Genomic DNA, 27606 nt, shown 5'->3' with positions numbered 1-27606 from the left:
TCGAACATTAAATCAATGTCTTCCAAAATACTAGCTGTTTCCCAAATTTTAACATGCTCCATAACATTGATTAAGCCCTCATTCAATTTATGATTTGCCATTTGCCGAAGACCATTGGCAACTGTACAGCTAAAAATTTGAGCAGCAAATTTTACCCTCATTTTGGTTTTTCCGGTTGGAAATACGTGTTCTTCGGTTAAGGTTAATTTGTCTGAAAGCTTAGGATTAAAAAGATAAAGTTCTATAATGTGTCGCCAGTAACCAGTTTTCCCGTCCCATTTGATGCAATTACCGGGATATAATAACTTATTTCTTCGTCCCTCTGGTTGCTTCTTTAACCACGAATCAATGTCACCACACATATTATTTCTTGTCGTCTTAATGATGTGTCCTATATCACTTAGCACGTGAATCTTCCTTGCAATATCATCCATAAAAAAGTAGCTTTCAAGTGCACTGTTGTTTGCATTACATTGTACCGTCCTTAAAACTCGTAGCACGAGCGATGCTAGTGGCTTGAGGCAGTCGTAAAGATAAATTAGGATTTCGTTGCATAAATAGCTTGAGCCACACATCTCCTGCTTTTTCATTTTTGTCCCATGACTCTGGAACTTTTTTGTTATATTTTTTGGCTAACTTATATGCAATGACTCTAGTTTCTTTCGTTGTCAGCCCATAATTAGATGCTGCACATGTCAGCAAATAGTCGCTTAATATATTCTCCTCCTCTTTTGTAAAAATAGTCGGAATGGTATAACCCATAGACGGAGCTTCGCCTTCTGGGTTTGCTTGAAAAGCCTCTTTCTTCCTACCTATAGGTATATATACCTATATATATATACTATATATATACCTATAGGTTGGGAGAAATCGTCCTTGTCACAACCCTCCTAGGTCTCCCCTACAATTCTAAATCTCCAACTCTAATACTTTTAATGAATAAGTGGTAAAGATTTATAAAATCGATGTACATTACGTAAAATTGCGCCGTTCTTCCGTGCTTGCCGTCTAATGTGTCTTCTGTGTATTCTTCATAAGATTGAATGAGACGTTGCGTTTCTGCATGCTGAACTTGAGGAGAGACATCTTCATGAGCCAAAAATGAGGTGAGATATTCGAACACTGATTCGTCAACTGTCAATTGTTTGTTTTCCAAAAATGCTTCGAAATGTAATTGTTGCAATGCCAACGCCATGAGAGAATGCAACCGTTTACATCTGTTATAATTTTTTCCGCTAATAAAACCTGGCACTGAACCATTAGCGATCAATTCACATTCAGTCATGATATTGCTCAGTCCACAATCTTCAATAAAAGTGCCAACTGCCTTAAAAAAAGCCAATTCAATATGAAAGGCCCCTAAATGAATAAAAATATTGTCAAATCTTGGAGATTCTTGTGCTTGAATACAATAACTAATGCGAGCAATAGCTAGATCATAGGTGATCTGGATGTAGGGAGCTTGACACTCATTTGCAATGTCCTGGCTCAATTCTAGAGTTTTCAAAACAGTTGAATTGTTGGTAGGAGATTCATTAATAGGAGTAAGATATGAAACTTTTTGAACTCGTGAATCGTCAATCAAAATCTTGCTGTGAAATCCTCCCCACATTGAAACATTCGATATTTTATACTCATGTAATAACATCCACGTAACGTCCAGCTGTTTCGACATATTTAAATTGTCTGGAATTTTATTAAGCTCTGAGATGTCTAGCTGACTCCAGGTGGTAATTTTTAATTTTTTAGTAAATGGATGCATTTCAAAAGTAACTTCTTCAAAAGCCCTGCGTTTTCGTTTTTTAGTTTTTGGCGTAGTAATGGAAAATTCTGGAAAACTACCGTGCACAATCTCATCGATTGTTGAATTTTCATTCGCAGAAGGGCTAAAAGATTCCAATGACACCGGATCCGGATTCTGCACAATATCCTGATAAATTATTCCCACCGTATCATGCAAAGTATCTTTGCCGTTGAGGGTTTCTACGAAGCGGTCGAAATTGTCGAATGCGACACCAGTATTCAAGTCCGGGCGACGTTGAATATCTTCAGGACATACGTGATCACTATTCACCGTTGAAAATGTCAGCTCAGTCTCTAGCTCTTCTAAAGTTGTGTAGGAGCAACAGTGCCCATATTTTGAAAGTATGTTAACAACTTTCTTACTGTTGCATAAACTCTTCACAGCCAGACCTAGGGTAATTTGCTTCGAAGTTTTAATTTTGTGACCAAAAACTGCATAAATCAGATCTTGCCCAATAGAAAAAATAGAAAGTTCTTTTTTTTTTTCTATTTTCACGTGCTTTTCGAGATAGATGAGAAACATCACCACAAATGAAAGATTCCAAAAAACAATTAAGAAGTTCTGGCACGTAATCGCACTCTCCCAATATCAAATCTTCAGCTGTACAATTTTCAGGCAATTCTCTTCTGGTTGAGTTAAGAATTTCTTCACAAAGTTGTGTTGCAACCGAACGGATAGTTTCTTTTACTGCCATCGTTTTAAATAAATCCGTGTAAGTTAAAACAGTGGTGGAGAATGGAGCAAGAAATTTTTTTTTTCAGCGTAAATTATTAGTATCTTACGGTTAAAAGTTTCCATCAATTTTCTTTCCAAGTGACGGTCTGAGAACGAAGAAATATTGAATTGTGACGGTAAGAATACGCCGAATTCGTTGTTCAGGTCTGTGACGACACGCTGCCCAAACTTTGTTTGGACTCGTCGAATGTTGGTGACTTTATAGATTTTGAAAAGCCCCGTCAATTTCTTCGTCGGCAGAAATTCGTTCATGCTTGCAACTATGTTGAGTTTTGTGAAATCCATTTTTTTTTTTTTTTTTTTTGGAAAGTATTAGTAGTTATGTGTTTCTTGATAAATTTAGATTTACGAACATTTTTATCACTTTGTTGAGTTCTGACTTCTGGTTAATAACGGTTTTCAAGTCGTGAATATTTTTTAAGAACAGATCGATTCGCTGTTTTAATTCTGCTTTGTTTGAAGTTCTCCTCATGAGAGCTGAAGATGCAAGACTATATTTCTGATCTGAAATTCAGACTTTTATAGCCGTATCCCTCCCACCAGGCACACAGAATCCTTGAAAAACTTTTAGAAGCTACCGAAATGATGTGTATTCGATTGTGTGGGTAACATTAGATGTGTACGGTTCGATTTCTTTCTTACTCCTCGTTGATATGACGACACTCGATCCAATCGGCTTCGCGTTCATCGTCATCTAGTTCGATGTCCGATAATATTGCAATCACGTCGTTTTGCCATTTTTGAAAAGTCAGGATTACCGTTTTGTCCTGAAAATATATCCTGTGTAGTCTGTGCGGTTGCACACGAGCTCTCCGGACACGCTCAACGAACCACCGAAGATCTTGTAGCGAAAACTCTGACGTCCCGTTGCTAAATCCGATAATTATTTCTTCGCCGGTAAATTCATTATTACGTATCATTACAATTTTAACCCTTAATAGTCACACCTCCAAATTGTGACGTATAAGTCATTGGGGGTGTAATCCACCCCACTCACTTTGGAGAGTGAGAAATAATTGAAAAATTGAAAAAAAAAAAAATTCTGCAATGTATTTTCAATCCTTGTGTGTAAGACCATGCCAAATATTTTCAAGTCGTGTAATTATCAATATAAAAAAAAAATGTTGAAAAAAAATCGCTTCATTAACCTGAAATAGCATACTTTCAAGTGGGAATGATGAAATTAGCGACCGTTCCAAAAACCATATTTATTTGGACATCTGAAGTGCGGGTTTGGTAACAAATAATGATACGCCAATGTTGTTTTCATGAGCGATGTTTTATTGTGAAAAAGGCTTAATAAAAATATGGAAAAATATAAATACCCGATTAAACATTCATTCACACATAAATTTCATTCACACATAAATTTCATTCGCACTCCTTGGCCCGTGTTGTTCTCCCCTAGCCTGGTTCGATTGGTCGGCTCACAATAGATAAATTAACATTATTTTCGTTGGAGCTTACAAGACGTTCCGAAGAGCGCACACGACAACTTGGTCGACGGACCGTTGATATGGATATGAGTTTGAAGAAATGATGTATACTCTTGTAATATTGACTTTGGTTGTCTACGGTATTTTATTCCATGTCTACGAAGCTCCCTTTTGGTAGTGAAATATGTACGGGTTTCTGTAATATCTAAATAATATTAATACATAAGAATGAGACATAGCACGAGCGGTACGAGTGACAAATTAATCCAATTGTCAGCAGCGCTGCATCATATTTCCTGGAATTCTTTCATGTAAGTAAACATGTTTATTCCTTGAGGTCACCTACAATTGGTTCACGGCCACGTTACGCACATAAACTGAGTGTTCATTGGCTTGCCAAAATTAGGAACAACATAACACTGATGGTTCGAAACGGCCAGTTACTTTGTAGCATTCCAACGTACACAACGTGTCCACGACGCAAAACCGTGCAACGAATGAAATGAATGTTCGCTCTTCGTCAAACATGGAGTTGATCCACCAGCATCGTGTCGATTCGGAAAAGATTGTGGCGAACGCTGAACCGAAAACCCTAATGAGCCATGACTCTGACGCTCGGCCTATCACATGTACATCGCTGGGCCCTGCTGGCACTCGTCGGGCAAAGTAGAGAATCACTTCGGAAGATGCATTCCCTTACATCAAACAACTTTTTAACTCTGTTTGAATTTTATTCTGAATTTTTTTTCACAGGAATGAATCTGGACGGAGCCCGGTAAAGGCGCAATCTCCTGCGACTCCGTATCAACTGGATCATATGATCGCCTACCTCGAACGGAATCCTCACATTGCCCTGAGGAAATTTCGAACGCCGGGCAGTTCGCACGATCCCTCAGCTTCGTGGGAGCAGTTGGCAGAAGAATTGAACGCGTTGTGGAAAAACGGTTCACCCAAAGATACCAAGAAATGGAAAAACGTGAGTTTATCAGCAAATTTATTCTTCTTGAAATGAAACTTGTACCTTGACCACTTTACAATTTCCGATGGTCACCTTCTATAAAATATTACAGGTGTGGTACGACCAGAGGAACGCAGCGGTGCGTAAAATAAAGAATATCCATCAAGTTGGAACTTCCAATGAGAGGTCTCATTTGCGTCTTCAGAAATTGAACGTTCGGGAGAAAAGAATTTTAGCTCTCTTGAAATATAGCGACGATCACGACGTCAGAAAAGAAATTCTACATACCGCAGAGAAAGAGTTGGTAAATGTTCGTTGTACTTTTTCAAGCTCAACAGTAAAACTGTAGCATAAGCATTCAATTTTATTTCTTTAATTATTACAGGTACTCCCGGAGAGCGGGCTTCAAAAGGATTTAAAAAAAAGGACCAAAAGACGGAAGTATTCCCTCGGGGATGCAGAGCACCAGAAGCGACATCGAGAACAATTATACTGGTCAGTGTTTCCATTTCAATATTCCATGTAACATACCAAACTTTTTTTTATGTAGAAGTAAAACATTTCTTGTTTGATAAGCAGATCAGGAGTTGCTCGACATTCTGGAAGGGTTCGAGAACACCGAGTTGGGTAGCATCATGCTGAACGAATGGCCGACAGCGGGGCTAGTGCCACTTTCACCATTGGAAGTTGAAGCTAATCTACCCGATACCCGTAAATCTCCGAGCAAGCGAGAACCATCATTTGCCCCGGCTCCGGAAGTTACAGAACTTGCCTCAAATCCTGTTCCTCCAACGGACCAGGATTCGTCGTTTGCAGCTCTGGAAGTTACGGAACCTGTCCGGAAACCTCTTCTCCTTCGTACGAGAAGTTCATCTTCCGCAGCGATAGGAGGTACAGGCCCTGCCTCGAAACTTAGTTTTCAAACGACAGGAAATTCATTGGATGCAGCGTTGGACGCCATGGAAGAAAACGAAAGAGTTACGGAACCCGTGGCCCTGAAACCTCTTTCTCTAAAAGTACAAAATTGACAGTATAAACCTGTGGAACATACTGACTCAACCCCAGAACCACTTCCTCCAAAGGAAAGAAATCCATGGCCTGCACCTACGGTAATAGAAGCAGGCACTTCTTCAGAACGCTCTCAATCTCTGCATCAAGAAGAATCATCGTGTACAGCGGCTGTGAATGAAGCAGCTGCTGTAGCTAAGCCCGGTTGTCCTTTGAGCTCTCAAGAATCGACTTCTGCTGTTCAAAAGTCACCAGAACCGGAGCCATCAAGCTCGAGACAAAAGTTGCATCAACAACCGTGCTACGGTCGTCCGAGAAAGATTCAGAAAGTCGCAAAGAATCGTAAGATTTTTCACAGCCCCTCCCCTCCCCCCCTATATTACGTAATTTTTATTAAAAAGAAAATATCGCACGTTTTTCGATTGTTATTTATATGTTTATTTAAGTATAAATATAAATAAAAAATACAACATAATATTAATCAATCAGTTGACCATGAATTTTTTAGCCATTCTTCCATTGATTCAATTACTGGCATAAATGAATCTGTTTTGCAAGTATCATGTCGGCGATCAACGCAATATTGCACGTCCTCTATTCCAATCTCACTTTCTGAACACCAATCAGAATGCTTGCAACCTGTATTTTCTTTAAATATAGCATCTAAATCGTATTCCTTAAAATGTTTTATCGCAGATGCGATTACTTTTGGACTTTTTAGAAGATCCGTGCCCGAAACATTACACCCTCTTAGTGGACGTATGAGGGAAAAATAAGATGCTAAGCGATATACTTGGGCAAACATTTTTGGATCGGGATGATCATTTCCTCCACAAGAATATCTCATGACAGAAAAAAATCTCTGAAATTGAAAGTAGATAAATATCCATTAGGAAATAATAATAATAATAATAAGTAATGGTAAAACAATGTTGATTTGTATAACTACCTCCAAAGGGTCTTGGGATAAAGTTGCTGTCATCAAATATTTAGAATCACAAACGTCTTTGAGCATGTCCAAAATTTCTAGTGTTGCCCGTAAGGTAACTTTTAACCCTACTGAAGTACTCCTCGAAACAGGTATTTTCTTCTCAAACTTTTCCCAATCTTCATAAAATTGGAGGAATTTCAGTATTGCCTGAAATACGTTAATACAAAATAAGTATAGAAGCATTAAGACCGTGTAATAAATCATTGATAAAACAATAACAAAAAAATTATGAAACAATAGAAAAATTTGCAGATTTACAATTTCTTGAGTTCATGAATGCATACAGACACAGTATTTTAAATTTCTTTTGAAACGTTCTTCATCTATAAAAATTTTGATGAGATAAATTTTTGCAAACTACTTGTAATATAACAAGTTTACGTTTTGCATTGAATACCTGAGAGTCTTTGTATGCCACCAATTATCGTAATATGAGCCAAAGCTTTCTCAATTGATTATTTTCCAATTAAACCTACAAACTTACAATATTTTATTATTTTGATTCATTTTATAATGATTCTTACCTGTTTGTTACGACAATCATCTTTAGCGTACAAAGCATCTCCTGGTATATGCGATGACATAGCTTGGACTAAGTTGAAAATGAGATCAATAAACTTTTGCGTTGGAGTCGAATCTTTTAATTTATTGCACATTGGTTGGTAGTGTCCCATCGCAACAGACACCTCATGACCAAACACCTGTAAGATAATTTATAATAAAGTAATCAAAGAAAAGAGGATTATTTTATCAGTAGATATTAGTAAAGATTTTGAAATATACATACTTCAGTTGCTAGAGGAACATTCATCGCTTGAAAGCCGTTTGTTTCAAGTGCGCTGGTGTTAGCTTGTAAGCAATTTTCATGTTTGGTTGCCGATAATTTTTCTCTTCTAAGAGAGCTTCCCAATGCCGTTTTTCAACAGTTCCGTAAGGTGTCTGAAAAATTTACAATAGTAATAATAACAGCAACTAAACAAAAATATTATTTATCAATTATACCTTGAACTCTTGAAGTCTATCATCTAACGTAGAAGTTCGAAAGAATTTGAGTAAATGATTGAAATCTGATATCATTCGTAATCGCCTCAAGCTATCGCAAGGATGTTCACAGCTGATGTTGTTTTCGTCTACACCAAAAATTTCCCAAACGCCTCGGTTCCATGATGCACCATCCATAACAACAGCATCAATACATATAGGACTATTTTCCATAAGCACGATACATTCTAAAATGAGCTTATGTAGTGGTTCGCTTTTACACGCATTCTTTGAAAGGAAGCAACCCAAGGATTGAACCCATCTACCTCTGAAAGGTACAAATTTAAAAACTAAGGCACGATCTGCCGTTTTATTTTTCAAATCATCGGGGGTATGTCTTCCCAAGTCCACAAAGCCGCAAAAGCTAGCAGCACATCTAATTGAGAAAACGTATGAAATTTCTGGGATTACCCCTGAAGATTTTGTTAAGAAGCATGCAGCTGAACAATTTGACTTTAGTCAGTTACAGGCTGACTTTAAGGCACATTGTTCAGTATATAAGGCGTAGGTGTAAGCGGCCCGCCCGGAACATCTGTTCCCCATCTCTGAAGTAAATTGCAGCTCCCAAAATAACATTCAAGCTTGAAATGCGATTTCCAATGTGTGACCCGCCTTTACCCAAAAGCTTGATCGAAGGCTCTAAAGGCTGACGCCGACTAGACCGCGGCGGACGGCGGCGGACGGCGGCGAAATTTTCGCTCATACGGTTATCCATATAGGTGTTCACACTAGACGGCGGCGGACCGCGGCAATTTTTCGCGAGTTCCAGGTTGGGAATATTTCGGCGGTGCGCCGCGCATCGCCGCGCATCGCCGTCGTCTAGTGTGAACACCCGACCGATGCCGAAATTCATCCCAAGTATAAAAATAGGGAAACCTGCGTTACTTTGATGTAAATGGTTATGGTTTACAAGGATTCTTTTCATTCTCTCCGCTGTTCTTGCGAAAAATAAATGTATTCATTTTTACATCTTAAATAAATCCTACGGATATTATATAAATGTTACGCAAGTAACTACTTCATTTTTAAAGAAATTTAAGTAAACGTGAGTTTTAGAACAACAAGTTATGATCAACGGATTATTTTATGTAAAAAATTTATTTTTTTCTCATTGTTCGGGTATGATGCTGATTTCATGAAGACTGTTTTTTATTTTGCGTATTAATTTTTATGCATAAGAAATGAGAGAGTATATTTTGAGCTAAAATTTATTTCATTTTCACTATACATGTATTATATGTATAATAGGGTGTTTCAAAATAAAAAAATTTACGATTTTCCAACGAGCCACACCCGAAATAGTTTAGGTAGAAACAAAAATTCTGGCGATAGATGAGCATTGTCGGTTGATTTTTAATCCTTTTTTCCTTTTTATCGAATTTATGATGGACAATTGTTAGTAATTTTTTTTCGTGTTAAACACTTCTTCATCTGAGCTATCCATAATGAGTAATCAAGAAGTAGTGGCAAATATGCATGATTATTTATTGTGTGCCCATGACGACTGAGACAAATCGTGGTCATCAGATAATTGATAAATATCTCTTTTTCGTAGAAACAGTATCGGCGGGTGGTCACGCGACTATAGTGGGCGCATCTCACGGTAACTGCGCCGCGGTCCGCCGCGGTGCAGTGGGTGTCAGCCTTAACTTTTGAAATGTCCTACCATTTCCGAACACCTCCAACCATCCTATTTACCTATATTACTAGATTAGCTATTATATGAAAAGAGAAGAATCATTCACTTCGAAATGGGATTCTATTCGACGCGCGCTCGATGTATTCCATAACATTAGTATTCATAATTATTTCAACAACTTTTCATTTGCTCGCTCGATCTTGAATTTTCGTAGGCATATAACCAAAACGCTGTTCTAGCTAGTCGAGAGTGAAGTATCTACGTTGGGTAGAGAAGCAAAATTGTTTTTCGAAAAGTATTCGGATGGATAAAAATTCAGAGTAACTGTAATACATCACGGATGCGCTAATTTTGAACGAGATGAAATGGATGCTTCGTATATGAGATAGTATTTAACGCTGCGTAGTGATTTAAAGACCTAAAAAGGTGATAGGAAGAGAAAGAACGAAGCTTCTTAACACTTCGAGTGTATTTTAACACACATTTGAAAGATACGAGCAAAATTTTTCATCATCCAACTGTCGCAGAACGGCAGCGTTATCGGCTGACCCGTTAAGTAAAGGATATATCTTCAGTCAACGGCTGACCATCGAAGGGCCTGGCCGCTTGAGTCTGGAATCGGCAGGACAGATAAGGTGTGTATTTCTTGTATGAAATGTGAACACTAGAGTCATTATACATCATATCATATCATCATACATCATACATCATCATACCTAGTATTACAGTTCGAAACCAAAGTTTGAATTTTCGGATGTTCGGAAAGTGACGTCACCAATCTAAAATCGGCTAGCCGAGTTCCTCAGTCTGGTAACAACCGCGCAGTAGAGCGGACGGTTGAGAGTCGCGCTCCGCAAACTTCGAGTACCGGGTTCTCAACCTCCCGGATCCCGCGCTTCGGGTCCGCTACGCGGTGAAACTCGAGTTCCAGGACAAGCGCTCTGTAGTACTGACTGTCCAGGTCCTGGATCTGATAACTTTTAACCTTCCGGACTAATTTTCAAGTTTACAAGTTTGATTATTGAAAACGTCATGTTTTGTACTATCGAACCAATATGTATGCTTCTAACATTTTAATCCGAAAAAAAACCGAACGACCAGGATCAACAAATTGCAATAGGTGAGTAGTTGGCATACTATAAATGGGAATACATGACACTAACGTCGTTTAATTACAGCTAAAATTGCTGTGTATCGTGTTTCGAATCTGTTAGAACTGATTTTTTTTTTATGTGTTCTTATACTGAAAATATTTGTTACTATTCATGGGATAACCGAGGTGGTTATCGGTGGTTGTTGGATATGGTTGGCGGTGGTTGGAGATGGTCGGAGGTGGACGAGGAGGAGAACCAGGAAGACGAGGAGAACAATGTGAACGAGGCGGACGAGGATTCTTGCTCGGTGAGTTTAACATGTTTATACTATTTAATGGCAATTGTAATTATATTGTATTTGAAATTTTTCAAACTTGTCACGTTTACAATAAATTATTTTGATTCATTTTTCGCGCAAGCACAAATTCAGTAGCTACAAATGCGCTGATAAAATTTATTATATTATTAATTAATTATACTTATCCTTATAAGATATTTTTGATGTGTTCTTATACTGAAAACATTTATTACTATTCAAGGTATAACTGAGGTGGTTGGCGGCGGTTGTTGGATGTGGTGGGCGGTGGTTGGAGGTGGTCAGAAGTGGACGAGGAGGAGAACCAGGAAGACGAGGAGAACAACGTGAACGAGGCGGACGAGGAGAACAACGTGAACGAGGCGGACGAGGATTTTTGCTCGGTGAGTTTAACATTTTCATAAAATTTAATGGCAATTGTGATATATTTCATCTAAAATTTCTTAAACTTGTCATGTTTACAGTGAATTATTTCGATTCATTTTTCGCGCTAGCACAGATTCAGTAGCTATAAATGCGCTGATAAAATTTATTGTATTAATTAATTATACTTATCCTTACATCCTTACACAATGTGTTTGATGTGTTCTTATACTGAAAATATTTATTTCTATTCAAGGTATAACCCGAGGTGGTTAGCAGTAGTCGTTGGAGGTGGTTGGCGGTGGTCGAGCTGGACAAGGAGGAGGACGAGGAAGACGAGGAGAACAAGGTGGACAAGGAGGACGAGGATTTGTGCTCGGTGAGTAGAACAGTTTTATAATATTCAATGGCAATTGTAATTATATTTTATCTAAAGTTTTGGAAACTTGTCACGTTTACAATAAATTATTTCAATTCATTTTTCGCGCAAGCACAAATTCAGCAGCTATAAATGCGCTGATAAAATTTATTATATTATTAATTAATTGATTACTTATGTTAATTATGTTTCAGTTCTGTGCCCCACCTAGTGATCCGCTAGTACATATCCTCCGACGTGACATCGCTCTGCTACGTATGAAGAAGAAAAGATTTATTAAGATGCAAATTGCTCCTCTCTTCTTGCCATTGTGCTTTCAGCCATTCTTGTGCTGTGTGTTTAAAATTTAGGACAGTATGTAATATAGAATAACAGGTACAGCTACGAATATAGCACTACAATAAATCTTATAGAAATGAGCTCTCATTGAGATTTCTCTGTATTTATAACTCGACGCGAGAAGGCAAAAATCAATGTAATGCCATCTGTAAGGTAATTGGACTCGTATTTGCACTACGAGAACTCGTTGGATATTTTGCGGTGAAATTTGAGAAATTATTGTACAAGAAATTAAATAACTATAAAAATGGATAAAAAATATTAACTCTAATAGTGAATGTAGCTAATACAGCTTTAACCGTATATTGATTATGTTAATGATCTATTGTGACAAGATCGGAATTAGATAAGCTCTCTAAATACTCTTTTCTAGACTATTAATTTATATCATGTATATGTAAATGTATATTTCTTCAGTTTATACAATCACTGCACTAGGATTACCCTTGCCATGTTTTATGGTGCGCTTGTGTAATTTGTATATTATTAACCTTACGTTTTACTCTATTTGCGACAAGTTGTGAGTGTTTCTAATTTCTTGGCAATTATTTATGTACGTGTATGTGTATATACGTATATGTATACTTATGCATGCGTATATACATATATACACATATATAAAACTAGATTTTTACAATAAACACAGAGGTTTTAGTATATTCACATACGGATTTCTGTGTATAGGTATACTTGAACTAAAATATCCTTATCTCTAATACGGAGTTCTTCGTAATTCGCATTTGTTCTTGTAACCCAATGTCCTACATACGATGGCAAAAATCGAGATCCAACTTAACTGAGTCTCAAAGCCCTGTCGACATAAAAGCAGCTATTTGATAGAAATTATAGTTTGTAGTTTACACAGCCCATTGCATGATATTTCATTTTAAATACATATGTTTCAATGTATTTAGGAATAATTTATCAAATATATAGAGGTCATGTGCAAATAATAAATGAATTGATTCGACCGCAGTTTGATGTATTCATTAGAGCTTTAACAATAAATTTAAGCTTTGTTACTTCTTTTATTTTATTATGGATAATCAAAAACATTTCCGACTATTCGTGCTGTGGAAGCATGGGGATTAAACCAAATGTAGCAAAAGATTAGAAACAGTGTATGTAGAGTACGGGTATTTTTCTAATAATGCAAACACGTGCCGCTAGCTTAGTTTTGACATATCTAGATTACCACGCCTTGCGAATTAGCTTTCCAGACAGAGATGAATAAGCGACTTTAAGGACTGCATTCTCGTTGTTGAATACTCTATGCCTCATGGGAAAAGAAAATCTGTAACGACGAAATTGATGCACCGGATCATCGTCGACTTCAACTTTTGAAATGTCCTACCATTTCCGAACACCTCCAATCATCCTATTTACCTATATTACTAGATTAGCTATGATACGAAAAGAGGAGACGTATTCATTCTGAAATGGGATTCTATTCGACACGCGCTCGATGTATCCTATAACATTAATATTCAAAATTATTCCAACAACTTTTCATTTGCTCTCTCGATCTTGAATTTTCATAGGCATAGAATCAAAACGCTGTTTTAGCTGGTCGCAAGTGAAGTATCTGCGTTGGGTGGAGGAGCGGAATTGTGTTTCAACAAGTATTCGGATGGAAAAAAAATTCAGAGTACTTATTTTGAACGAGATGAAATGGATGCTTCGTATATGAGACAGTATTTAACGCTGCGTAGTGATTTAAAGACCTAAAAAGGTGATAGGAAGAGAAAGAACGAAGCTTCTTGACACTTCGAGTGTTTTTTAACACACATTTGAAAGATACGAGCAGAATTTTTCATCGCCAACTGTCGCAGAACGGCAGCGTTATTAGCCGACCCGTTCACTGAAGAATATATCTTCAGTCAACGGCTGACCATCGGAGGGCCTGGCCGCTTGAGTCTGGAATCGGCAGGACAGATCAGGTGTGTATTTCTTGTATGAAATGTGAACACTAGAATCATCATACATCATACATCATACATCGTACATCATACATCGTACATCATACATCACCATACATAGTATCAAAGTTCGAAACCATAGTTTGGATGTCGGATGTTCAGAAAGTGACGTCACCAATTCAAAATCAGCTAGCAGAATTCCTCAGTCTGGAAACAACCGCGCAGTAGAGCGGACGGATAGGAGTCGCGCTCCGCAAATTTCGAGTACCGGGTTCTCAACCTCCCGGATCCCGCGCTTCGGGTCCGCTACGCGGTGAAACTTGACTTCCAGGATATGCGCTCCGTGGTTCCTGGTTCACGTTTACAATAAATTATTTCAATTCGTTTTTCGCGCAAGCTGAAATTCAGTAGCTGTCGGTCCGCTAATAAAATTTCTCGACTTCCAGGATATGCGCTCCGTGGTTCCTGGTTCACGTTTACAATAAATTATCTCAATTCGTTTTTCGCGCAAGCTGAAATTCAGTAGCTGTCGGTGCGCTAATAAAATTTCTCGACTTCCAGGATAAGCGCTCCGTGGTTCCTGGTTCACGTTTACAATAAATTATCTCAATTCGTTTTTCGCGCAAGCTGAAATTCAGTAGCTGTCGGTGCGCTAATAAAATTTCTCGACTTCCAGGATGTGCGCTCCGTGGTTCCTGGTTCACGTTTACAATAAATTATCTCAATTCGTTTTTCGCGCAAGCTGAAATTCAGTAGCTGTCGGTGCGCTAATAAAATTTCTCGACTTCCAGGATGAGCGCTCCGTGGTTCCTGGTTCACGTTTACAATAAATTATTTCAATTCGTTTTTCGCGCAAGCTGAAATTCAGTAGCTGTCGGTCCGCTAATAAAATTTCTCGACTTCCAGGATAAGCGCTCCGTGGTTCCTGGTTCACGTTGACAATAAATTATTTCAATTCGTTTTTCGCGCAAGCTGAAATTCAGTAGCTGTCGGTGCGCTAATAAAATTTCTCGACTTCCAGGATAAGCGCTCCGTGGTTCCTGGTTCACGTTTACAATAAATTATCTCAATTCGTTTTTCGCGCAAGCTGAAATTCAGTAGCTGTCGGTCCGCTAATAAAATTTCTCGACTTCCAGGATAAGCGCTCCGTGGTTCCTGGTTCACGTTTACAATAAATTATTTCAATTCGTTTTTCGCGCAAGCTGAAATTCAGTAGCTGTCGGTCCGCTAATAAAATTTCTCGACTTCCGGGATAAGCGCTCCGTGGTTCCTGGTTCACGTTTACAATAAATTATTTCAATTCGTTTTTCGCGCAAGCTTTTTTGATTTGTTCTCACGCTGAAAATATTCATTAGTATTCGAGGTATAACTCGAGGTGGTTGGCGGTTTTCGTTGGAGGTAGTTAGGGGTGGTTGCGGGTAATCTCGGTGATTCAGGAGGAGGGGGACGAGGATTTGTGCTTGGTGAGTAAAACACTTTTATAATATTTCATGGCAATTGTAATTATATTTTATCTGAAATTTTTCAAACTTCTCATGTTTACATCGAATTATTTCGATTTATTTTTTGCGCAAGCACAATTTCAGTAGCTATGAATAAGCTTATACAATTTATTATATTCATAATTAATTGATTAATATTCCTATAATATTTAATGGCAATTGTAATTATATTTCATCTGGAATATTACAAACTTGTCACGTTCACAATAAATTATTTCAATTCATTTTTCGTGCTAGCACATATCTAGTAGCTATGAATAATCTTATACAATTCATTATATTTTCACTTAATTATTTAATCAATAACTCAATTATATTAATCCTTACACAAAATTTTCGATGTGTTCTTATACTGAAAATATTTATTACTATTCAAGGAATAACCTGAGGTGGTTGAAGGTGGTCGGAGGTGGACGAGGAGGAGGACGAGGAGGGCGAGGATTTGTGCTGGGTGAGTAAAACACTTTTATAATATTTGATGGCAATTGTAATTATATTTCATCTGAAATATTACAAACTTGTCACGTTTACAATAAATTATTTCAATTCATTTTTCGTGCAAGCACATATTCAGTAGCTATGAATAATCTTATACAATTTATTATATTAATCATCAATTAATTAATATTCTTATAATATTTGATGGCAATTGTATTTATATTTCATCTGAAATATCACAAACTTGTCACTTTACAATAGATTATTTCAATTCATCTTTCGTGCAAGCACATATTCAGTAGCTATGAATAATCTGATACAATTTATTACATTATTAATTAATTGATTGATTACATTAATCCTCACACAATATTTTCGATATGTTCCTATACTAACAATATTTATTACTATTCCAGGTACTACCCCAGGTGGTCGGAGCTGGACGAGGAGGAGGACCAGGTGGACCAGGAGGAGGACGAGGTGGACGAGGAGCAGGCGGGGTGGGTCGTGGGAGAGGACCTCTCCTCTCCTCAGAGGAGGGGAGGGGGAGCGGCAGGGAAGGGGAAGAGGTGGGTGGGGAGGGGGAAGGGACGGGAAGGGACGGGAGGGGAAGGGAAGGGAAGGGGTGGGGCGGGGTGGGGGTGGGAGGGTGGGAGGGCGGGAGGGGGGAGGGAGGGAGGGCGGGAGGGCGGGCGGGCGTGTAGGGGGGCGGTACTGCTCTATTAACTCTAACGGGCTTGCATCGACATCCGTCCTCCACTCTCTCCCTCCCGCCCACCCTCCCGCCCGCCCGCCCGCCCGCCCGCCCGCCCGCCCTCCCTCCCTCCCTCCCTCCCTCCCTCCCGCCCACCCGCCCTCCCCGTCCCCCTCACCCTCCTCGCCCCGCCCCTTCCCTTCCCTTCCCATCCCTTCCCTGCCCTTCCCTTCCCGTCCCTTCCCCCTCCCCACCCACCTCGCCCTTCCCTGCCCCCCCCCCCCTCCTCTGAGGAGAGGAGAGGTCCTCTCCCACGACCCACCCCGCCTGCTCCTCGTCCACCTCGTCCTCTCCCTCGTCCACCTGGTCCTCCTCCTCGTCCGGCTCCGACCACCTGGGGTAATACCTGGAATAGTAATGAATATTTTTAGTATAGGAACATATCAAAAATATTGTGTAAGGATTATTGTAATTAATCAATTCATTAATAATGTAATAAATTGTATAAGATTATTCATAGCTACTGAATATGTGTTTGCACGAAAAATGAATTGAAATAATTTATTGTAAACGTGACAAGTTTGTAATATTTCAGATGAAATATAATTACAATTGCCATCAAATATTATAAAAGTGTTTTACTCACCCAGCACAAATCCTCGTCCTCCTTGTCCTCCTCCTCGTCCACCTCCGACCACCGCCAACCACCGCGAGTTATACCTCGAATACTAATAAATATTTTCAGCATGAGAACAAATCAAAAATAATGTGTGAGGTTTGATATAATTTTTTTATCGATATTATCTACCAGAAAGATTATGAGAAGATTGTAAAGTTACAGAAATTTTATCAGCGTACTGACAGCTACCGAATTTGGGGTTGCGCGAAAAACGAATTGAAATAATTTATTGTAAACGTGAACCAGGAACCACGGAGCGCACATCCTGGAAGTCGAGAAATTTTATTAGCGCACCGACAGCTACTGAATTTCAGCTTGCGCGAAAAACGAATTGAGATAATTTATTGTAAACGTGAACCAGGAACCACGGAGCGCTCATCCTGGAAGTCGAGAAATTTTATTAGCGCACCGACAGCTACTGAATTTCAGCTTGCGCGAAAAACGAATTGAGATAATTTATTGTAAACGTGAACCAGGAACCACGGAGCGCACATCCTGGAAGTCGAGAAATTTTATTAGCGCACCGACAGCTACTGAATTTCAGCTTGCGCGAAAAACGAATTGAGATAATTTATTGTAAACGTGAACCAGGAACCACGGAGCGCTTATCCTGGAAGTCGAGAAATTTTATTAGCGCACCGACAGCTACTGAATTTCAGCTTGCGCGAAAAACGAATTGAGATAATTTATTGTAAACGTGAACCAGGAACCACGGAGCGCATATCCTGGAAGTCGAGAAATTTTATTAGCGGACCGACAGCTACTGAATTTCAGCTTGCGCGAAAAACGAATTGAAATAATTTATTGTAAACGTGAACCAGGAACCACGGAGCGCATATCCTGGAAGTCAAGTTTCACCGCGTAGCGGACCCGAAGCGCGGGATCCGGGAGGTTGAGAACCCGGTACTCGAAATTTGCGGAGCGCGACTCCTATCCGTCCGCTCTACTGCGCGGTTGTTTCCAGACTGAGGAATTCTGCTAGCTGATTTTGAATTGGTGACGTCACTTTCTGAACATCCGACATCCAAACTATGGTTTCGAACTTTGATACTATGTATGGTGATGTATGATGTACGATGTATGATGTACGATGTATGATGTATGATGTATGATGATTCTAGTGTTCACATTTCATACAAGAAATACACACCTGATCTGTCCTGCCGATTCCAGACTCAAGCGGCCAGGCCCTCCGATGGTCAGCCGTTGACTGAAGATATATTCTTCAGTGAACGGGTCGGCTAATAACGCTGCCGTTCTGCGACAGTTGGCGATGAAAAATTCTGCTCGTATCTTTCAAATGTGTGTTAAAAAACACTCGAAGTGTCAAGAAGCTTCGTTCTTTCTCTTCCTATCACCTTTTTAGGTCTTTAAATCACTACGCAGCGTTAAATACTGTCTCATATACGAAGCATCCATTTCATCTCGTTCAAAATAAGTACTCTGAATTTTTTTTCCATCCGAATACTTGTTGAAACACAATTCCGCTCCTCCACCCAACGCAGATACTTCACTTGCGACCAGCTAAAACAGCGTTTTGATTCTATGCCTATGAAAATTCAAGATCGAGAGAGCAAATGAAAAGTTGTTGGAATAATTTTGAATATTAATGTTATAGGATACATCGAGCGCGTGTCGAATAGAATCCCATTTCAGAATGAATACGTCTCCTCTTTTCGTATCATAGCTAATCTAGTAATATAGGTAAATAGGATGATTGGAGGTGTTCGGAAATGGTAGGACATTTCAAAAGTTGAAGTCGACGATGATCCGGTGCATCAATTTCGTCGTTACAGATTTTCTTTTCCCATGAGGCATAGAGTATTCAACAACGAGAATGCAGTCCTTAAAGTCGCTTATTCATCTCTGTCTGGAAAGCTAATTCGCAAGGCGTGGTAATCTAGATATGTCAAAACTAAGCTAGCGGCACGTGTTTGCATTATTAGAAAAATACCCGTACTCTACATACACTGTTTCTAATCTTTTGCTACATTTGGTTTAATCCCCATGCTTCCACAGCACGAATAGTCGGAAATGTTTTTGATTATCCATAATAAAATAAAAGAAGTAACAAAGCTTAAATTTATTGTTAAAGCTCTAATGAATACATCAAACTGCGGTCGAATCAATTCATTTATTATTTGCACATGACCTCTATATATTTGATAAATTATTCCTAAATACATTGAAACATATGTATTTAAAATGAAATATCATGCAATGGGCTGTGTAAACTACAAACTATAATTTCTATCAAATAGCTGCTTTTATGTCGACAGGGCTTTGAGACTCAGTTAAGTTGGATCTCGATTTTTGCCATCGTATGTAGGACATTGGGTTACAAGAACAAATGCGAATTACGAAGAACTCCGTATTAGAGATAAGGATATTTTAGTTCAAGTATACCTATACACAGAAATCCGTATGTGAATATACTAAAACCTCTGTGTTTATTGTAAAAATCTAGTTTTATATATGTGTATATATGTATATACGCATGCATAAGTATACATATACGTATATACACATACACGTACATAAATAATTGCCAAGAAATTAGAAACACTCACAACTTGTCGCAAATAGAGTAAAACGTAAGGTTAATAATATACAAATTACACAAGCGCACCATAAAACATGGCAAGGGTAATCCTAGTGCAGTGATTGTATAAACTGAAGAAATATACATTTACATATACATGATATAAATTAATAGTCTAGAAAAGAGTATTTAGAGAGCTTATCTAATTCCGATCTTGTCACAATAGATCATTAACATAATCAATATACGGTTAAAGCTGTATTAGCTACATTCACTATTAGAGTTAATATTTTTTATCCATTTTTATAGTTATTTAATTTCTTGTACAATAATTTCTCAAATTTCACCGCAAAATATCCAACGAGTTCTCGTAGTGCAAATACGAGTCCAATTACCTTACAGATGGCATTACATTGATTTTTGCCTTCTCGCGTCGAGTTATAAATACAGAGAAATCTCAATGAGAGCTCATTTCTATAAGATTTATTGTAGTGCTATATTCGTAGCTGTACCTGTTATTCTATATTACATACTGTCCTAAATTTTAAACACACAGCACAAGAATGGCTGAAAGCACAATGGCAAGAAGAGAGGAGCAATTTGCATCTTAATAAATCTTTTCTTCTTCATACGTAGCAGAGCGATGTCACGTCGGAGGATATGTACTAGCGGATCACTAGGTGGGGCACAGAACTGAAACATAATTAACATAAGTAATCAATTAATTAATAATATAATAAATTTTATCAGCGCATTTATAGCTGCTGAATTTGTGCTTGCGCGAAAAATGAATTGAAATAATTTATTGTAAACGTGACAAGTTTCCAAAACTTTAGATAAAATATAATTACAATTGCCATTGAATATTATAAAACTGTTCTACTCACCGAGCACAAATCCTCGTCCTCCTTGTCCACCTTGTTCTCCTCGTCTTCCTCGTCCTCCTCCTTGTCCAGCTCGACCACCGCCAACCACCTCCAACGACTACTGCTAACCACCTCGGGTTATACCTTGAATAGAAATAAATATTTTCAGTATAAGAACACATCAAACACATTGTGTAAGGATGTAAGGATAAGTATAATTAATTAATACAATAAATTTTATCAGCGCATTTATAGCTACTGAATCTGTGCTAGCGCGAAAAATGAATCGAAATAATTCACTGTAAACATGACAAGTTTAAGAAATTTTAGATGAAATATATCACAATTGCCATTAAATTTTATGAAAATGTTAAACTCACCGAGCAAAAATCCTCGTCCGCCTCGTTCACGTTGTTCTCCTCGTCCGCCTCGTTCACGTTGTTCTCCTCGTCTTCCTGGTTCTCCTCCTCGTCCACTTCTGACCACCTCCAACCACCGCCCACCACATCCAACAACCGCCGCCAACCACCTCAGTTATACCTTGAATAGTAATAAATGTTTTCAGTATAAGAACACATCAAAAATATCTTATAAGGATAAGTATAATTAATTAATAATATAATAAATTTTATCAGCGCATTTGTAGCTACTGAATTTGTGCTTGCGCGAAAAATGAATCAAAATAATTTATTGTAAACGTGACAAGTTTGAAAAATTTCAAATACAATATAATTACAATTGCCATTAAATAGTATAAACATGTTAAACTCACCGAGCAAGAATCCTCGTCCACCTCCGACCATCTCCAACCACCGCCAACCATATCCAACAACCACCGATAACCACCTCGGTTATCCCATGAATAGTAACAAATATTTTCAGTATAAGAACACATAAAAAAAAAATCAGTTCTAACAGATTCGAAACACGATACACAGCAATTTTAGCTGTAATTAAACGACGTTAGTGTCATGTATTCCCATTTATAGTATGCCAACTACTCACCTATTGCAATTTGTTGATCCTGGTCGTTCGGTTTTTTTTCGGATTAAAATGTTAGAAGCATACATATTGGTTCGATAGTACAAAACATGACGTTTTCAATAATCAAACTTGTAAACTTGAAAATTAGTCCGGAAGGTTAAAAGTTATCAGATCCAGGACCTGGACAGTCAGTACTACAGAGCGCTTGTCCTGGAACTCGAGTTTCACCGCGTAGCGGACCCGAAGCGCGGGATCCGGGAGGTTGAGAACCCGGTACTCGAAGTTTGCGGAGCGCGACTCTCAACCGTCCGCTCTACTGCGCGGTTGTTACCAGACTGAGGAACTCGGCTAGCCGATTTTAGATTGGTGACGTCACTTTCCGAACATCCGAAAATTCAAACTTTGGTTTCGAACTGTAATACTAGGTATGATGATGTATGATGTATGATGATATGATATGATGTATAATGACTCTAGTGTTCACATTTCATACAAGAAATACACACCTTATCTGTCCTGCCGATTCCAGACTCAAGCGGCCAGGCCCTTCGATGGTCAGCCGTTGACTGAAGATATATCCTTTACTTAACGGGTCAGCCGATAACGCTGCCGTTCTGCGACAGTTGGATGATGAAAAATTTTGCTCGTATCTTTCAAATGTGTGTTAAAATACACTCGAAGTGTTAAGAAGCTTCGTTCTTTCTCTTCCTATCACCTTTTTAGGTCTTTAAATCACTACGCAGCGTTAAATACTATCTCATATACGAAGCATCCATTTCATCTCGTTCAAAATTAGCGCATCCGTGATGTATTACAGTTACTCTGAATTTTTATCCATCCGAATACTTTTCGAAAAACAATTTTGCTTCTCTACCCAACGTAGATACTTCACTCTCGACTAGCTAGAACAGCGTTTTGGTTATATGCCTACGAAAATTCAAGATCGAGCGAGCAAATGAAAAGTTGTTGAAATAATTATGAATACTAATGTTATGGAATACATCGAGCGCGCGTCGAATAGAATCCCATTTCGAAGTGAATGATTCTTCTCTTTTCATATAATAGCTAATCTAGTAATATAGGTAAATAGGATGGTTGGAGGTGTTCGGAAATGGTAGGACATTTCAAAAGTTAAGGCTGACACCCACTGCACCGCGGCGGACCGCGGCGCAGTTACCGTGAGATGCGCCCACTATAGTCGCGTGACCACCCGCCGATACTGTTTCTACGAAAAAGAGATATTTATCAATTATCTGATGACCACGATTTGTCTCAGTCGTCATGGGCACACAATAAATAATCATGCATATTTGCCACTACTTCTTGATTACTCATTATGGATAGCTCAGATGAAGAAGTGTTTAACACGAAAAAAAATTACTAACAATTGTCCATCATAAATTCGATAAAAAGGAAAAAAGGATTAAAAATCAACCGACAATGCTCATCTATCGCCAGAATTTTTGTTTCTACCTAAACTATTTCGGGTGTGGCTCGTTGGAAAATCGTAAATTTTTTTATTTTGAAACACCCTATTATACATATAATACATGTATAGTGAAAATGAAATAAATTTTAGCTCAAAATATACTCTCTCATTTCTTATGCATAAAAATTAATACGCAAAATAAAAAACAGTCTTCATGAAATCAGCATCATACCCGAACAATGAGAAAAAAATAAATTTTTTACATAAAATAATCCGTTGATCATAACTTGTTGTTCTAAAACTCACGTTTACTTAAATTTCTTTAAAAATGAAGTAGTTACTTGCGTAACATTTATATAATATCCGTAGGATTTATTTAAGATGTAAAAATGAATACATTTATTTTTCGCAAGAACAGCGGAGAGAATGAAAAGAATCCTTGTAAACCATAACCATTTACATCAAAGTAACGCAGGTTTCCCTATTTTTATACTTGGGATGAATTTCGGCATCGGTCGGGTGTTCACACTAGACGACGGCGATGCGCGGCGATGCGCGGCGCACCGCCGAAATATTCCCAACCTGGAACTCGCGAAAAATTGCCGCGGTCCGCCGCCGTCTAGTGTGAACACCTATATGGATAACCGTATGAGCGAAAATTTCGCCGCCGTCCGCCGCCGTCCGCCGCGGTCTAGTCGGCGTCAGCCTTAAGACGTCCGACAACCAGTAATTCACATGCTGGAAGCAGAAGTGATGGAAGTGGCCGGCTGCACATGCGTTGTCTGGAGACGGTTCAAACTTTGCAGCGATCTCAGGGTCGACATCCAAATGGCAGGGACAGGAGGCGTATCGTTGGTCGTTACACTTGTTCAAATGAACGTACGTCTCCACGAAAGTGACGAGCTTCTCCAAGTCCACGAAGGTTTCCGTGCCTGGAGGTAACAATCTACCAAACACCGGCAACAAAGTGTTTACGTTGATGCGAATCCGCTCTTCATCTATCCCGGTGCGTTCGAAATTGTACTTCACTTCCACATGCTTGCCGTTTATAAATTCAATGCGCAACCGGTGGGTAGACTTCTTTCGCAATTTATGCGGAGTCGATGCGTCTTCGTCATAGTTAGGCAATCTAGGAAGCAAATTTTACCATCAAACTTTTGATGGATGTTTTACAAATTTATGGACTGCAGCCGAAACCGTTTGTAAACTAAGTATGCAACAAGCTGTAAATAAAGAAAAAGACCTTACATCAAAAGAAGAAAAATCAGAGACAAATTTGACTGTTAGCGGGGACGGTACCTGGAAAAAACGTGGTCATACTTCCCGTTTTGGAGTAGTTACGCTGGCAGGAAAATACAGCAAAGAAATTCTTGACTCATGTGTGAAGTCTACTTACTGCCAGAGTTGTGTTTTTTGGGAAAAACGAAAAGAGAGCGATCCTGAAGCTTCCGAAGAATGGTCATCGTTACACGGAGAAGAATGTGATGTTAATCATAAGGGATCTGCCTCAAAAATGGAAGTAGATAGCGTAAAAGACATGTTTGGTCGTTCCATTAGTAAGTATGGCGTAAAATATTCTCGCTATATTGGCGATGGTGATAGTGCCACTCATAAAGGTTTACTAGATTTGGAATTGAATATTAGAAATGAATTTGAGACAAACAATTCTCGGAATCGTCCGACGAGTTTCGACTTGACGGCGAGCGGCCTGCGGACAACGGATTGCGGTGCGACGTTGAATTCTGGAAGGTTCTGACGTACAATCGATGACGCATCATTTCGGTAGCTTCTAGAAGTTTCTCAAGGATTCTGTGTGCCTGGTGGGAGGAATACGGATATAAAAGGTTGAAATTCAGGTCCGAAAGACAGTCTTACACCTTCAGCGCTCATGAAGAGAACTCCAAGTAAAGCAGAACTAAAACAGCGAATCGATCTGTTCTTAAAAAATATTCACGACTTGAAAACCATTGTGAATCAGAAGTCAGAACTAAACAAAGTGGACAAAAAAGTTCGCAAATCTAAATTTATCAAGAAAAACACGTAACTGTTGAACATTAAAAAAAATGGATTTCACAAAACTGAACAAAGTGGCAAGCATGACCGAATTCCTACCGACAAAGAAATTGACCGAGCTAGAAATTTTCAAAATCTACAAAGTCACCAATATTCGACGAGTTCAAACGAGGTTTGGACAGCGTATCGTCACAGATCTGAACGACGAATTCAGCATATTCTTACCGGCACGGATTGTGCGAATGCTCAACGAGGACGAGACTCAGTACCAGAAATTGATGCAGACGATGGAGGAGGAGCGGCTGCTCTTGCAATATCTGGGCGGCCAGTACGGGCAAATCGAGTTCAAAGATGCGTCGACTCTCGCCTAACTTGTACACCGTACCAGGACAACGTGTACAGCGTCTCCTTCTTACACCCCTGTTCCAATTATATATGTATAGAAGAATCAATTACAATAATTAACGTTTGAGAAAATTGAACAATTGATCGATGTAAAATTTTTTTTTACAAGTACGTGGAAAATATTATTTTTCGCCTGGGGCAAACTATTAGCGTGAAAGTTTACGAATCGCCATCAACATTCCCGACCTATATAATTGTGGCGAACATCCCCAGCTTTACTTAAAATTAGTACCCATAAAAGAGACCGGGTCAGCGTAGAGCGATCATTCTAGAGCAAGCTTCGCAACTCTATCTTTGTCAAGTGTGTGTGATCGAAAGAAGAAGAAACATGGATTCCGAAAAGTGTTTGAAATTAATACAAATTATGGAAACGGCGTTCAAGATTTTATCTGAAAAATCGTCACCGGCAGAAATTGCAAAATGGATTCGATTCGGAACCCAAAATACCAGGCTTTTGAATAAAATCTTACGCAACAACGCCTCAACGATCGGGGAGAAGACAAGAATTTTGACTACAATTGGAATTCTGAAATCGTTGACAGTCAAATTTCAACAATTTCAAAAAGTGGGTGACGGATTACGAAGCCGACGAAGAAGCGATCGAGTATGGTGGGAAGATTTGGAGACAGCTTTCGAGAGTCGAATTCGAACGGGAGCCATTATCAATCTGCGGCATAAAGATTTGAACAGGTTTTTGGAAGATGCGAAACACCTCGTCGTTGCAAGACTGAAGAAAATGCTACGAAAAGTGGGAAGTTTAAAAGCAAACTGTGTCTTGTGTTGTAAATTCAATATAACGAAAAACGCTGAACATGTTGAGGAAATGAAATATTTTAACACCAGAAACCAAATCATCCTCCAGCCAGCTGACATACACGGGTGGTTCGAAGAGAACGTAAAGCAAAAAGTGTTGGCCAAGGTGGAAGATTTTCAAGAGAGAGACTCTGGTTGGTCGCTGACCGAAATAATCAATTTGACTGTAAATATCAACAAGTACGTGCCACTGCGAGGCGGTGTGTTCACATACACACCACTACCCAAAGATATTCAAGATAAGAAGGCTGTCGTCAACATCCGCAACGGAGACGCGTATTGCTTTCTCTGGTCGGTCACCGCAGCCGTCTTTCCAGCCAACAACAATCCCAGCGAAATCACTTCGTATCCACATTTCAGCTCAGTCCTACAGTAATAGGAGCAGGCACTTCTTCAGAACGCTCTCAATCTCTGCATCAAGAAGAATCATCGTGTACAGCGGCTGTGAATGAAGCAGCTGCTGTAGCTAAACCCGGTTGTCCTTTGAGCTCTCAAGAATCGACTACTGCTGTTCAAAAGTCACCAGAACCGGAGCCATCAAGCTCGAGACAAAAGTTGCATCAACAACCGTGCTAAAAAAAAGAATGTAACACATCATTTTGCATGGTTATGTTTATCGAAAAAAATATTCGTGGTGGTGTATCACAGTGTTCGAACAGATACGCAAAGGCCAACAACAGGTACATGGGAGAGGAATTCGATCCTGAGGTCGAAGAAACTTATCTCATGTACTTTGACGTTAATAATTTGTACGGTGCTGCTATGAGCTTTGCTCTGCCATACAGTTCCTTCGAATGGGTATCAGACTTCGGACAATGCGACGTTCTTACCATCTCGGACGATGCGGAGTTTGGTTACGTGCTGGAGGTAGATTTGCAATATCCTGCGTAACTGCATGAAACTCATAAGGATTTACCATTGTGTCCGGAGCACTATGTACCTCCGATTTCGACCAATAATCTTCCACCTTGGCCAACACTTTTTGCTTTACGTTCTCTTCGAACCACCCGTGTATGTCAGCTGGCTGGAGGATGATTTGGTTTCTGGTGTTAAAATATTTCATTTCCTCAACATGTTCAGCGTTTTTCGTTATATTGAATTTACAACACAAGACACAGTTTGCTTTTAAACTTCCCACTTTTCGTAGCATTTTCTTCAGTCTTGCAACGACGAGGTGTTTCGCATCTTCCAAAAACCTGTTCAAATCTTTATGCCGCAG

The 27606-nt window shown here is 39.0% G+C and overlaps 2 protein-coding genes across 6 annotated transcripts in view; one reads left to right on the top strand and one right to left on the bottom strand.

Annotated features, from left to right (window-relative positions):
* LOC124176694 overlaps window positions 1-6783 on the top strand; it is a 29326-nt gene extending 22543 nt beyond the window's left edge. The window contains exons 1-6 of one of the 5 annotated variants that reach the window (XR_006869439.1): window positions 3910-4641; window positions 4729-4951; window positions 5046-5243; window positions 5319-5428; window positions 5513-6283; window positions 6663-6783. Coding sequence is in view for 3 of the 5 variants with exons in the window: in XM_046558284.1 (XP_046414240.1) it covers window positions 4478-4641; window positions 4729-4951; window positions 5046-5243; window positions 5319-5428; window position 5513 (696 nt within the window). In the remaining 2 variants the exon portion in view is untranslated. Of the gene's footprint in view, window positions 1-3909; window positions 4642-4728; window positions 4952-5045; window positions 5244-5318; window positions 5429-5512 lie in introns of those variants that run through there. The other 4 variants (XR_006869440.1, XM_046558285.1, XM_046558284.1 and 1 more) reach the window with 4 other exon arrangements.
* LOC124176693 lies at window positions 6396-8330 on the bottom strand. The gene is made up of 5 exons (XM_046558283.1): window positions 7935-8330; window positions 7720-7871; window positions 7457-7633; window positions 6891-7079; window positions 6396-6803 (listed from the first exon to the last, which is right to left on the bottom strand). Exons 2-5 carry the CDS (start codon window positions 7741-7743, stop codon window positions 6423-6425), a joined length of 771 nt encoding a protein of 256 aa, XP_046414239.1. The 5' UTR covers window positions 7744-7871; window positions 7935-8330; the 3' UTR covers window positions 6396-6422.
* Between the last annotated feature and the right edge of the window lie 19276 nt (window positions 8331-27606).

Source organism: Neodiprion fabricii, chromosome 2 (genome assembly GCF_021155785.1).
Source record: "Neodiprion fabricii isolate iyNeoFabr1 chromosome 2, iyNeoFabr1.1, whole genome shotgun sequence".
Lineage (NCBI taxonomy): Eukaryota > Metazoa > Arthropoda > Insecta > Hymenoptera > Diprionidae > Neodiprion > Neodiprion fabricii.
Note: the sequence above shows the minus strand (reverse complement) of the source record. Positions and strands in the feature narration are given on the sequence as shown.

Bases quoted from the DNA above. Each gene is read 5' to 3' on its own strand.
- LOC124176693 (XM_046558283.1), bottom strand. From the start codon at position 7,743: ATGAATGTTCCTCTAGCAACTGAA. The intron at 7,634-7,719 runs GTATGTATATTT...ATTATCTTACAG, and splicing joins ATGTTCCTCTAGCAACTGAA to GTGTTTGGTCATGAGGTGTC. The intron at 7,080-7,456 runs GTAAGAATCATT...AACGTATTTCAG, and splicing joins ATGATTGTCGTAACAAACAG to GCAATACTGAAATTCCTCCA.